Source organism: Opisthocomus hoazin, chromosome 5 (assembly GCF_030867145.1).
Source record: "Opisthocomus hoazin isolate bOpiHoa1 chromosome 5, bOpiHoa1.hap1, whole genome shotgun sequence".
In the NCBI taxonomy this organism is placed as follows: Eukaryota; Metazoa; Chordata; class Aves; order Opisthocomiformes; family Opisthocomidae; genus Opisthocomus; species Opisthocomus hoazin.
This window is the reverse complement of record NC_134418.1, coordinates 34,035,527-34,049,626: the sequence shown is the minus strand read 5'-3', so window position 1 is coordinate 34,049,626 and position 14,100 is coordinate 34,035,527. Positions and strand designations below refer to the sequence as shown.

The following is a 14,100-nucleotide window of genomic DNA, read 5'->3' as shown; positions in this document are numbered from 1 at the left end:
TGTCCGTTCCCTCAGCACTCATGGGTGTGTCCCATCAGGACGCATGGATTTGTAGGTGTCCAGTGTGCTTAAATCATCTCTCACACAATCCTCCTCAACCAAGGGAAGGTCTTCCTTTTGCCAGGCTTCCTCCCTTACCTCCAGGGACTGGGATGCCTGAGGGACAGCCTTAGCAGTGAAGACTGAAGCAAAGAAGGCATTCAGAAACTCCGCCTTCTCTGTATCCTCCATCACAAGGTCACCCACCTCGTTCAGCAGCAGCCCCACATTGTCCCTAGCCTTCCTTTTGCTGCTGATGTACTTGAAGCCCTTCTTGTCTTTCACATCCCTTGCCAGATTTAATTCCATGGGCCTTAGCCTTCCTCGTTGCTTCCCTGCATTATCTGACAATATTCCTGTATTCCTCCCAAGTGGCCTGTCCCTCTTTCCACATTCCACAGACCTTTCTCTTCCATTTGAGTTTTGCTAGAAGCTGCTTGCTCATCCATGCAGGTTTCCTGCCTCCTTCACTAAATATCTTACTCAGGGGGATGCACTGATCCTAAGCATGGAGGAAGCGATGCTTAAATAGCAACCAGCTCTCTTGGACCCATGACTTTATGATTTCTTCATGACTTTCATGCAACCAGCCATACTAAAAACCAAGTTTTTCAATGCACCATCTAAGCAAAAATTATAGTTTTGAAAACCACACAAGGAAGAGGTAAACAGAAGAAGGAAAAAGGCTGTGGAATGCTCCAAGACAAAAAAAAACCAACTGTAAAACCAATTTTAATTGTAATTTTAGAAAGAAACACAGCTTTTATAGGAACTCAAAAGAACTCTGAATAAAGCGTATAGCATATGACTGTAGCACATGTAAGAAAACTGAAGTTTGATTTTAGTGCATTAATAGTCTTAAGTAACTCATGTAAATTGTGAGAGATTAAAAAGACGGCTGTTTGTTGTAGCACTGACATTCCACCAGACCTCAGAGAACAGTTCTTCATGCTGTCAGTGATACACCAATGTAGAGACATTATGAAACTGATAAATATTGACCACCTGTGGAGATTCTCACTTAAATGACAGATCTGTGGGGTTGATCTGAACAGGAGCCTAAGGATTCATGCCCAGTGAAAAGAAACGTTAAGGAAGGGAAAAATGGGACAGAAATAGAGCAACAAGATCTGATATGAAATTCAGGACCCAGCTACTCACTGCTCCCATGGTGAAAAGGTTTGGAGTTGGCTGGTTAGCCTGACCTCTGGAGGAGACCAAGGAATCACAAGCAGAGAATGGCAAGATGGGAGATAATTAACTTGAAAAGCACATCTGAGAGATCTTCCTGTTATCTGAGGACTCACTCCAGAAGACCCTCCCCCTTTTTTTAAGTTCAGAAAAATTGCTGAGGTAAGTTTGATATAGAAATTCATACTTAACCTGCAGAATGTCACTACTCTGAGCTATTTTTTCAGAGGTTAAGAAGACAGGCTGGATTCAAATGAGGAAAGTAATCAGTAACATTAGTTTTGTTTAAATACATAAACACTCCTTCAGATACTTTAGCATTTCTTAAATGAAATGAATTAGCAGGTGCTTAGAGAGAATGTAGAACACACCTAAAAAGCAGAAAAGCTTTCCTGAAATGCTCAAAATAAAAGGTCATTGTCTATTTGTTAGATTTCATATATGCTTGAAATAATGTGAATAACTGACATTATTTCAGGCCTCATTTTTCTACTGGATACAATAGAAGTGGTTCAAAGGTTGCACTACACCACTGTCAGAAAGAAGCCTTCTGCAAAGACTGTAAAGTGAGTTAATAATTTTGTTAAGCAACAATAAATTGCATGAACTATAACCAGACATCAGGTATTTTTGTGTATGTATGTATACTACATAAATAATATAGATTGACAATGATAACTACAAAGGTCAAGATACACTCCAAAGCAATAAAAAGAGATAATCTTACTCTATTTAATAGAAACTCATTTTGTCCATTTTCTGAGCTGAATGATGAGGTGGGCATCCATGATTAGCACAGCACTGGGCATGGGCTATGACACTTTTTGAGACACTGGGTTTGGATTCAGCACCACACTAACACAACTACTCATCTTCCATTTTACAGTTGGCTGATTTTTACCCAGTTCCATTTACAGGGGTTAGCATGTATACATTTCCTTAAGTCAAATGTCTTGCCTGTACCTGACAATGCTCCAGTTCACAGTGAGATGCAGTATTTCAATTTTGTCCTTCACAAAAGATGTTCATTCTGGAATTCCAATATTTACATAGAAACAGGAATTTTACTAATAAAATTGTGCCTCCTTCTCTGCAAATTTTATTTTAGAACTTTTATGTAAGTCAAGATGATAAAAAACTTCATGAAAATGTGGGAAGAAACTGCATGTGAGACGTAAATGGTGTTGTTAAATAGATATTGTGAGGTACTTCCCTCACCGCCATTAAGAGTAAACAGCCTTCCATCTGGCGGGCTTCTTTACCCTGCAAGACAGGAATATAAGAAGCAAGAAGAGGAAAGAACAGCAAGAGTGGCAGGCCCTCCTTCTTCATAGCCCTAGAGAAAAAAAGACATTTCTAAGATGGAAGACCATGGCTTTGAGGAAGGTGAACGACAGCAGCTGGAACAGTGGAAGACAACAGGACAAGCTGCAGCCTGAAGAGGACATGTGTCCACAAACCCAATCCTTGTCACCTGCAGGTGAACCTTCCCATACAGAACAGGGACAAGGCTATGGGTTCCAGCTGTCTCCCAGCTGCAGCTGCACTGGCTCACCAGGTTAGTGCTCCAACACGTTCAGTGTGACCCCATGTTGGGGTACTGCACCCTCACAGCAACCATAAGATTCTTCATATTCACCTCACTTCCCCACACAGTGTAGGCAAATCCCCCAGGTTTGAAACATGTTCTGTGTAAGAGGAGGTGGCTCGCTTCCAACTGGGGGGTCCAAGAGTGCTTGTCGCTCTTCAAACGTCATTTCCTCCAAGCTCAGGAGCAGTGCATCCCCCTGAGAAAGAAATCGAGCAAAGGAGGCAGGAGACCTGCATGGTTGAACAAGGAGCTTCTAGCAGAGATCAGGTGGAAGAGAAAGGTCCATGGAATGTCGAAAGAGGGGCAGGCCACTTGGGAAGAGTACAGGAACGTGGTGAGAGCGTGCAAGGATGCGACGAGGAAGGCCAAAGCCCACCTGGAACTGAAGCTGGCAAGGGATGTCAAAAACAACAAGAAGGGCTTCTTCAACTACATCAGCAGCAAAAGGAAGGCTAGGGACAATGTGGGGCCGCTGCTGAATGAGGCGGGTGTCCTGGTGACGGAGGATGCGGAGAAGGCAGAGCTACTGAATGCCTTCTTTGCTTCAGTCTTCAGTGCTAAGACTGGCCCTCAGGAATCCCAGGCCCCGGAGATAAGAGAAGAAGCCTACAGAGAGGACAGCTTTCCCTTGGTCGAGGAGGACTGTGTGAGGGATCGCTTAAGCAATCTGAACGCCCACAAATCCATGGGCCCCGATGGAATGCACCCACGAGTGCTGAGGGAGCTGGCGGATGTCATTGCTGAGCCACTCTCCATCATCTTTGAAAGGTCCTGGAGGACAGGAGAGGTGCCCGAGGACTGGAGAAAGGCCAATGTCACTCCAATCTTCAAAAAGGGCAAGAAGGAGGACCCAGGGAACTACAGGCCGGTCAGCCTCACCTCCATCCCGGGAAAGGTGATGGAGCAGCTTATCCTGGAGGCCATCATCAAGCAAGTGGAAGAAAAGAAGGTTATCAGGAGTAGTCAGCATGGATTCACCAAGGGGAAATCATGCTTGACCAATCTAATAGCTTTCTACGATGACATGACTGGCTGGGTAGACAAAGGGAGAGCCGTGGATGTTGTCTACCTTGACTTCAGCAAGGCTTTCGACACAGTCTCCCATAATATCCTCCTAGGGAAGTTCAGGAAGTATGGGCTAGATGAGTGGTCGGTGAAGTGGATTGAGAACTGGCTGAATGGCAGAACTCAGAGGGTTGTCGTCAGCAGCGCTGAGTCTAGTTGGAGGCTGGTAACTAGTGGTGTCCCCCAGGGGTCAGTACTGGGCCCAGCATTGTTTAACTTCTTCATCAGAGACCTGGATGAAGAGTTAGAATGTACCATCAGCAAGTTTGCTGATGACACCAAACTGGGAGGTGTGGTAGACACACCGTAAGGCTGTGCTGCCATTCAGCGTGACCTGGATAGGCTGGAAAATTGGACAGAGAGGAACCTGATGAGGTTCAACAAAGGCAAAGGCAGGGTCCTGCACCTGGGGAGGAACAACCTCATGCACCAGTACAGGCTTGGGGTGGACCTGCTGGAGAGCAGCTCTGTGGAGAGGGACCTGGGTGTCCTGGTGGATGACAGGTTAACCATGAGCCAGCAGCATGTGCCCTGGCTGCCAAGAAAGCCAATGGGATTCTGGGGTGCATTAGGAGGAGTGTGGCCAACAGGACTAGGGAGGTTCTCCTTCCCCTCTACACTGCCCTAGTGAGGCCTCATCTGGAGTACTGTGTCCAGTTCTGGGCTCCCCAGTTCAAGAAACACGAGGAGCTACTGGAGAGAGTCCAGTGGAGGGCTACAAGGATGGTGAGGGGACTGGAGCATCTCTTCTATGAGGAGAGGCTGAGGAAGCTGGGCTTGTTTAGCCTGAAGAAGAGAAGGCTGCGAGGGGACCTTATAAATGCCTACAAATATCTGAAGGGTGGGTGTCAGGAGGATGGGGCCAAGCTCTTTTCAGTGGTGCCCAGTGACAGGACAAGGGGCAATGGGCACAAACTGAAGCACAGGAAGTTCCGTCTGAACATGAGGAAGAACTTCTTCCCTCTGAGGGTGACGGAGCACTGGAACAGGCTGCCCAGGGAGGTTGTGGAGTCTCCTTCTCTGGAGATATTCAAGACCCGCCTGGACAAGGTCCTGTGCAGCCTGCTGTAGGTGACCCTGCTTCGGCAGGAGGGTTGGACTAGATGACCCACAGAGGTCCCTTCCAACCCCTACCATTCTGTGATTCTGTGATTCTGTGATTCAAATGAAATTAATTAGGAAACACTCATAAACAGAGTTTTGTTGGCAGATCTGAGATCATCTCTGCAAATTACTGCTGGGAGAGTCTTCCTGAACTGGAATAGCTGCAGTTGGAACATGAGGTGTTCACCACTACAGCAGACCAGCTTGCACCAAATCCCATCTTACAAAAGACCAGCCTGCAAAAGTTAATTTTAACTCTAATGCATGGTCAGCTTCTAGCACCATGTTTTTGCTGCAAGTGTGACACTTTTCCCTACATTACTTGCAACAATATGAACCTACATTCTTTTGTTTATATTCATCAATTGAAAAATACTTGTTGAGGTATTTTTCCTCTCCAGTCCATTAGCCAGATTACTATTGATTTCAGAATGAAGCTGACTGGATTGAAAAGCCACACTACTCTGGTATCGCTAGCAAAGTTCTACATTTATACTCACACCTCACTAAAACCTCTTGTTCCAGGCTGCAATCCATAGATGTACAAGATTATCATGAGACACTGTTAAAATTTGGTAAGTGAAGTTACATTTACATTTTGAAGCTAACAGATAGCAAAGCTGATGCCATCCATGTAAACAGAATAATTATAACCCTAAGCTTGGTAATGACAAAAGCTGGGTCAATAGTTTTACTCAGTTTCAAGCTGCATTAATTAGAGGAGAAGGGGAGTGGGGGAAGAAGCATCTAAGTCAGGGAAGACTCATGTTCTGCATTTTCCTTGAAGAGACAAAATCTGGGACCTATGGAAAGCAACCACATAAGGTAAACTCACTTAGTTGCACATCTTTTTCTGCTCTAGGAATGGGTTAGGTGTACATAGCATTCACTGAATGTGTTATAATGAAGAAAATTTGTACAAACTCTTCAGAATTTAAACTATATATTAAAGAGTGAGCAGGTGAATACAGAATATCATCCCAATTTTCATAGCTCAGCACTAGACAACAAGCAAGTGCATAGTTTTCTGGAACAACCTGCAGACATTCAGTAAATCCTCTGCCCCACGCTTATTATGTTGAGCAGAACAGATCTCTATCAAATTAAAATAGACAAAGTAGAGATTTGTGTTTGGTTTGTTGGATAAAGATATTTCCTCCAGTTACATACAACTCTCCCACAAGCATGAAGATACAACAGAGACAGAAAATGTCAGGAAATTTTCTTAGTCTAATTATTGCTTTCACTAGATAGCTGATTTTTACTACGACTGAGATATGGTGAATAAAATGAATGGATTAGCAATTCTTTATTAAAATGAGCAATAAAGACGCTGTCATGATCTGAGGGCAATAAGGGAGAGATTCAGCAAGCAGTGTGGTCACGATTGGAAATTTGATTAAACTACAGTAAACTTCTGCTTGAAAAGATCAGTGCATCAGTTGAGCTTTAGTCAGCCACATCATCCTGCAAATTGCTTTCAAGATAAGCCAGTGCATAAATACTCTTTGCAAAGATCTGTTACTTCACAACAGTCCTCCTACATACAGAAACATGGCATTTAATGGTACTTGGAAAATAGACAGAAATGAAAACTATGAACAATTCATGGAGGCAATGGGTAAGTCTTACTTTTTCAATGCTTTCTACAGGAATAATACCACAATGGCTGAACACAAACTCAAGGTGTCTGTGAACTACCTTCTGGCTAGCTTGTTCTTTTGTTGTTTGCCACTCTGCCCTTGCATAGTGTACTGCATTTATTTTCTAAATATTCCACCTGGTGGAGGGAGGGGAGATACTGAGAAATGTTCTGATTTTAATTACATTCTGTTAATCTTAAGCAATTTAACTAATTCCATCAGATGTATTTCAACAGAAGAAAGAACCTCTAAGTCTACATTTGAGGAAAAGGGTCAGAGAATGTGAATGATAACCTTTAAGCAGAATTCTATAGCAGGATACTATTTTGATAACATTATATAATGCATTATATGGATATAAACATATTCCTGTTGGATAGTGGTTTGTACTATATCTGTACTGGTGAATATGGCCTCAATAAAGAGTGAAGAACAAAAAACTCCAGGTCAATAAACTCACTTGACCACATGAAAATCACTAAAAAAGATGAATATGATGCTCTAGGGCTTTATTTCTGATTGATGTTAATTGATTTTTCTAGGCATTAATGTGATGAAAAGAAAGTTAGGAGCCCATGATAATCTGAAGCTGACTATTCAACAAGATGGAAACAAATTTACTGTCAAAGAATCAAGTAACTTCCGTACCATAGATATTGAATTCACTCTGGGAGTCAACTTTGAGTACAGTCTGGCTGATGGGACTGAACTTACTGTAAGAGACTTTCTATATAATTATATATTTATTATATGATAATGACTTCATGAAGTACAGTTTCAAGACGAATGATTTATGAATTCTCTTTCTGGTTTTTAATTTAAATTTTACTTTTAAGGTGTGACTGTTCAGGAATGCTTGCAGCTTATATACAAAAACACAAGGCAGTCTTAAGTGTTAATAGTTCAATACTGTAGCGTCAAACTCAGGGTTCCACAGAGTGCCCAAAAAGCAGAGTATCTAGCAGTTTTCACACGATGAAATCCAGGTGATTGTCATTTTACTTCTTATAATACTCCAGTACACCACCTAGCGTGTATAGTGGGTATTTCCAAGAAATTACTTTTTCTCTGTTGATACAATTAAATAAAATAAGCTGTACTGAGCACTAAAAAAATCTAGCTTGACTATTAAGCAATTAAATAAACTAATTCTTTTATTAAAATTTCATTTTTACAGCTTTTCATCAGTGTCCAAAACAGCATTATTACACTGTTTCAACCTCTTCTCACTTTTAAGCATTCCTGCAGTCTTTAAATGAAATCAGTGTCATATCTCTTGAAAAATATTTGGGGTTTTTTTTCCCATTGTAGGGTTCTTGGAACATGGAAGGAAATAAACTTGTAGGAACATTTACCAGAAAAGATAATGGAAAAACACTCACAGCACACAGAGAAGTCATAGGTGATGAACTTGTTCAGGTAAGTTAAGCAGTCACTTACATACAACATCACAATACAATGAACTGAAAAAAATTTAAAAGCTGTTCTGAAAGTAGGAAATATTTTCTTCAAGCCAAATAACCTCATTTATCTTTAGTTAAAATTCTCAAGATGAGTAATCTATCAAAATTTAAAACTTTAAAATAAAACTCGCAATCTGTGATTTATACGTTTTTCTACCCATGTGGACTGTATCTTACCAATGCATTATGAAGCCTGTGAATATAAGCTGTACACAGAAGATATACAGAAAGATACACATGTATATATATATGTAAATACACACTATATGATGTGTTCTGACTGAAGGCCCTTTTCCAAGTGTCTGCCTTGTAAAAGCCTTAGCACAGGAGCTTACTACAGGGTAATGCTGTCAATGGCTAATAAATGCCCTTTTAAAACAAAGTTTGGTGTTGGGGCAGGGGATGATGGCACAGATGCGTACGTTTGAGACAAAACGGAAATGTTTCACAGCTCTGCAGTAAAGCCAGAATCTGAACTAAACTGTAATGCTTTAAGATCATCTCTGCTAGCAGGCCAGAAGCTTCTTAAAAGAATAAATTAAAAAAAACATACCTTATGGACAGGTGTGAGATCTGAGATATCAGAAGCACACAGTCCAGCCTTTCAGTGCTTCTTCACGCTTCTAGTAAAAGCAGTCACATAGATGAAAGTTGTTAAGTAGTGGTATTGGGAATACGGCACTTCAACACCTTGGGTTTTTTTCTGAAGCCACCAAAAGCTGTCCCATAGTGGTTCAAATGTTTGCAGAGAGCATTTATGCCTACTGACAACAGGCTGATTTCCTTACATTTCTTTCCTCAGAGCCTGCACGAGGGCTGGTAGACCCCACATGGCCACCAGTCACAATTAATTAAATCACTATTGACCGTTTCTCAATAGCATCTGTGAAATGAAACTTAGTAATAGCAGCCACTGATTTTTCCTCTTAATTTCTTAACAGACCTACGTATATGAAGGAGTTCAAGCCAAGAGATTCTTCAAAAGGGGCTAAGTACTTCACCCAGAACAGCACCAGAATCAAAAACCAATGAAAACAGACCATTTTTCTACATATTGTCTGTTTTTTTTTCTTTTATCCCCTCACAGCACCTCCTAAGCTGCAATTACTGAGCCCTGTTGAAAACACAGACTAGTTCCTTATGTTTACTGTTTCACTTGAATAAACGAAATTCAATTACAATTTGATACAAATGCTAAAATGTTATTTGTAACAAGTCTTATCTGAGTGCCATACTGTAAAAGGCTGAAGAAACTATTTTGCACTGGTTCTCAAATGGCAACTTAGTTTCCTTACCATAATATTTATATTGATAAACAGTTTCTCTGTGTATTGAATATGTGTAATAAGGACGGCAAAACAGAAAACTGACAACACCCAAATCTCTAAGACTATTCCATGTAAATATAAATAAGGAATAAACATAAAACGTGGTGTGATAAAACAGCTCACTTGGAGGACTTAAATGATATCCCATTGCTACATTGCTCATATCAATAGGAATAATATAAAGCACATACTGATGATACACAGATATCTCACATAAAGTATGACCATGCTTTTAAACATGCAGATTTTGAGTTGTTCCAATTTACTGCAGTTCAAATCATTTTGTGTCAGGAAGAGTATTAGCAGGCTGTGAGTGAGTTTCAGGACATGAATAAAAACATTGCAGGTATCTTAACAAGATAAAGATTGATTTCAGACAACATTGACTTCAAACACTGGTGTTTCTGATGGGTGACAAACATGCACCATGTTCTGCTCATGTCGTCCACTCTACATGAGCTATTTTCAACCCAGCCTCATCTCCCTTGAGTTGCGCTTTTTCTTAAGGGTTGCAGTAAAACTGCCTATGAAGGCAGCCATATCTGTCGAGTCTCACAGCACTTCATTACAGAATTCCCTACATGGGAATGACTATGTGGACCCTTTAAGTCTTGGTTCAGACCCTTCTGGTTCAGAAAGACAAACTCTAGCCCACGCCTGGTATCAAAGCACTTACCTCTGCCACACCCAGCCCAGTAACACCCTGATTCATGGTTATTTTGATCTAGGTTATTGGATTTGTTTGATTGACTGGCTAAGATAAGCAGTAGGGTATTTTTTTTTTGGTGTTCGAGAAACTATTCCAGTTAATTATGGATTACATACAAGGCCACAAACAGAAAAATAATCTGACAATTATTTATTTAAAAAAAAAAAAGAGAGCTCAAAAGTATTTAACAGCTCCAAATACTGCAGACAAATATGGTAGGCAGCTGTACTTAAAAATAAGGAAAAAATCTCTAAAGATTCAGTCTCCAAAACTCGAGATAATCTCATCAATTAACGGGATGAAGGAGAGTGGTACAGCTTTAGTAAACTAACAAATAAGATCATTGTATTAGCATGTGAATGACATAGCCTAGTGAATTTGACTAGAAGACTTCTGTTTTCTAGGTAGGAATTTCAGAATCACATTAATGGGAAATCATTTGCTTTGGCGAAACCTACAATCCACAATTCCTTTTGCTCAAATGAGGTAATACAGATGGGTACAAGACTTAAAGGGGAAGTACTGTCATTGTTTCCCCCCAAAATCTCTGATATACTTCACCTAACACACATATGCTTAACTGATACTTGCTATATGAAGAGAAACTCAAGTTCATCCTTATCTCTACTGAAATCAAGGAAAACAGCTACCCCTAAGTGCATGCTTATGACAAGTTAAACTCCGATCAGATACACCTGCTCTACATTCTGCAGCAACGATTGCCTTTTCTTTTAATAGGAGGCTAAAAAGGGTTAATAGCTACAATGAGGAAGGGTTTTTTTTAGTATACTCCCAAGTTTCTGGTCACTTTTCCAGACACAATGAAAGTAATTGCACCCTTTTCAATATTGAGTGAACTGGCTGCACTGAGGGTAGCACATCCCAGCTGTCAGTACGGTATCAGGTTGTGCAGCTTAATTTTATTTCTTACGCAGCTGTGTGTTGTGTACATAAAGCACTCATTATATGCTGCCTACATGAACTTTTCCATGTTCGTTTAGGGTGTACAAGCTCCAACTAACTTTCAAGGACAGAAGTATATCTTAAAACAACTTCAATTTTCCTGAACTTCTTCACAACAGGACTTCCCAAAAGGTCTTTTGGTTTCTTCCAAGGCATCATCTGCTCTCCACGAAACCGTATCAGGAAGAACTTGTAAACATTTATTTCTGCACGAGTCCCAGTCCAGCTTAACGGAACAAGGTTTAACGGGACGGACCCCCGCTCTTCCCCACACCTTTGTCTCACCTGGCCAAGCGCGCTGAGGACCGGCAGAAAGCAGCAACCGGCAGGCCCCAGCTACGGCCGCAGCAATGTCAGCCACCGGCTCAGGGAGAGCCCCCACAAGCGTGGCTTCTCCCACCACCACCGGCGGGAGAACCGGGCGCACCCCCCACGTCCCGTGTCTCTACCACACAGGCGCGGCCCTACCCCGCCAGCAGCCCCTCAGCAGCGGGCGGCAGCGCCGCGAGGGCGCGCAGCCGTGCTCGGCGCGCGCGGCAAAGCGCCAGCGCCGCCACCGGGGGGCGACGGAGGCCGCGGGAGCCCCCCTCGCGCCCCAGCGGCCGCCAACCGCCTCCCCCAGCAGGGCGGGGCGGCGGTACGTGCGCTCCGCTCTCATTGGCTGCCCACCCGGAAGAGCAGCTGGTACCTGCTGGACATGGCGGCGGCGGCGCGGCGGGAGCAGCGGCCGCAGGGCGCGGCGGCGGATGGCGGCCGGGCGCTGTCGCTGTCGGGGCAGTCCTACTGGCTGGACCTGTGGCTCTTCGTCCTCTTCGACCTGGCGCTCTTCGTGGTCATCTACCTGCTGCCCTGAGGGCGCCGGGACCAGGTCAGCCGCCGCGCTCGGGCCGGCCGGCCGCGCGGGGCGGGGCGCTGCGCCGAGGCACCGGCTGCCGGCGGGAGGGGAGCTCCGGGGGTCCTGGGCCTCGCAGGGCCGGGGGGCCCCGCGCGGGGAAGGTACCGATCCCATAGGAGCGGCTGTGGCTTTCCTGGCCTGGAGGGTCCCGGCAGCCGAGCCTCGGAAGGCCTGGAGAGCAGAGGTACCTCTGAAGAAAGGTAAAGCTAATGCCAGCCAACCAGCAAGTTTTTTGGGGTTTGTTTTTTTTATTATTTTTTTTACAAAAAATACAGTATTAGTTTTTAGTTAATGCTTCTTTCATGGTTGCTGTGTTTTCCAAAGGGCTGCAGAAGTAACCCCAGACTTTCTCTCTTCTCTGTAGAGCCACAATCTAATCACAGGACGCACCCTAAGGAAGCAGGCCCTGGAAGAGGAGGACCATTTGTGCAGTATAAACAACTGGGAACACGGCTCCACTTGCATCTGAGTGCGAGAGACACTACACGCTACATCATAATATATCTCTGACTGTATCACAAGTATTACCGTTCAGCTTTTTATCTGTGTCCTCTTTCTGTGGTCTAAACTGTGCCTTAAAGGCACATACGACAGCTTGACTGTGCTTTTGTAATTGGTGCCGAAAGGTTTGTTAAGCAGAAATGAAGATACATTCTGTTTGAATAGAATCAAATGAAAGGACAGACTGTGGAGTGGCTGAGAATAAAATCCTGCTCTTGCAGACTGTAACTCAGACCTTTTGCCTCAGTAGGTGAGGCTTATGCAGCTGTTTTACGTTCAAAAACTTAATCATGAGGATTTCATGCTGTTTGGTTTTCTATTGTGTCTTTCTTTGTATCACAGCATACACAAGATTTTAGCTTCAGCAGTTGCTGTGCCTTCTGAAACATGCCACTGTTTACCAGCAGTAGCAGCCCCCTATCCTGGCTTACCAATTCAGATAAAACAGGTTCCAATTTCAACACTATAAATGGCCAAGGAGCAAGCTTACAAGAACAGCCTTCTTGAGTAGCTGGCAGGTTACATGTGAAGTACCCTCTCCGAAATACCTTCCATGGATGACACTAAGTAGACAGTAGTAACAGGTTTCAACTTCCACATGCCCCATCAAAGTTTCTTCTGTCTCACTGTAGGGAAACTTTCAAAGCAGTGTTACGTCAATGAGTCTATCACCTTCTCAGGAGAAAGAAAAGGAAGTACATGGACAGGGCTTTTTACCTGATCAGCTTTTGCGGAAGACAATCTTCAAATATGGATGAAGGCAGTTCAGTTCTCTTGAGTATTTTTCCCTTGTGAATACTGGTTTCTAGTTCTGAAAAGTGCAATTCATGGTTGTTGGTGGGCATTTTTTACGAATAAATAACTGGTTTTCAGAGACTTTGAAGTACAGTGTGTTTCAGTGTCTTCTAACACATTAAATGAAAACAGGCTACTGTCAGGTTAAATAGGATTCAGGATGCAAAAGTCGGCATATGCTCTCTTTCCCTTTATTTTTCTTGCCTTGTTAAAGACTGTTCTTCCATTGACAGTGGCTTTCTTTGTGTGTTAGACGTACACTTCAAGAACCGAGATGCCTTTACCTGCTAGCATTTATGATCCTGGCTGCTGGTACCTATGAAGTAAGTCAGCAGCGTCAGAGTTCTTGACTTACACTGCAGAAGAGTGCAGAACTGTGATTGCATTCTTACAAAATGGTTTTTCCAGTTTTTTTAAATGAAGCTATTAAGTGACAAGTTCACTAATTTTTTTTCCTTAACATGATTTCACCAGGGAAACCTGTTAGGGAAGCACTGTAACGTTGCTCCATTTCTCTTCTGGTGAGGAGGACAGGTGAGAATAAGTGCTAACAGCCTTTAGAAAGTTAACAGAAATTTGAAGGTATCTTTTAATAATTTACTTTTCTCCTTCAGCCAGATCTGACATACGAGGTTTTACTTACCTCAGGAAACTTAAAGCTAACAAAGTGGAGGCTTGTGATGCACTGGGCTCAAGCACACTCCTGGAGCGCCCGTACACATATATCAAGGCAAATGTCACTTATCCCTAATAAAGCAAAGGTAGTAAGGTAGAAAGACAGCTCATATAACTAATCACTCAGTTGTCTCCAAG

The 14,100-nt window shown here is 42.9% G+C and overlaps 1 protein-coding gene and 1 long non-coding RNA gene across 2 annotated transcripts; both read left to right on the top strand.

Annotated features, from left to right (window-relative positions):
- The first annotated feature begins 6,536 nt into the window (after positions 1-6,536).
- Positions 6,537-9,088, top strand: FABP2 (fatty acid binding protein 2). Its single transcript, XM_009936526.2, has 4 exons — positions 6,537-6,611; positions 7,176-7,348; positions 7,945-8,052; positions 9,038-9,088. Exons 1-4 carry the CDS (start codon positions 6,545-6,547, stop codon positions 9,086-9,088), a joined length of 399 nt encoding a protein of 132 aa, XP_009934828.1. The 5' UTR covers positions 6,537-6,544.
- Positions 9,089-11,778: 2,690 nt separating this feature from the next.
- On the top strand, positions 11,779-13,375 carry LOC142361406 (uncharacterized). The gene is made up of 2 exons (XR_012764001.1): positions 11,779-11,964; positions 12,356-13,375. It is a non-coding gene; the product is annotated as an uncharacterized LOC142361406 (long non-coding RNA).
- The last annotated feature ends 725 nt before the right edge of the window (positions 13,376-14,100 follow it).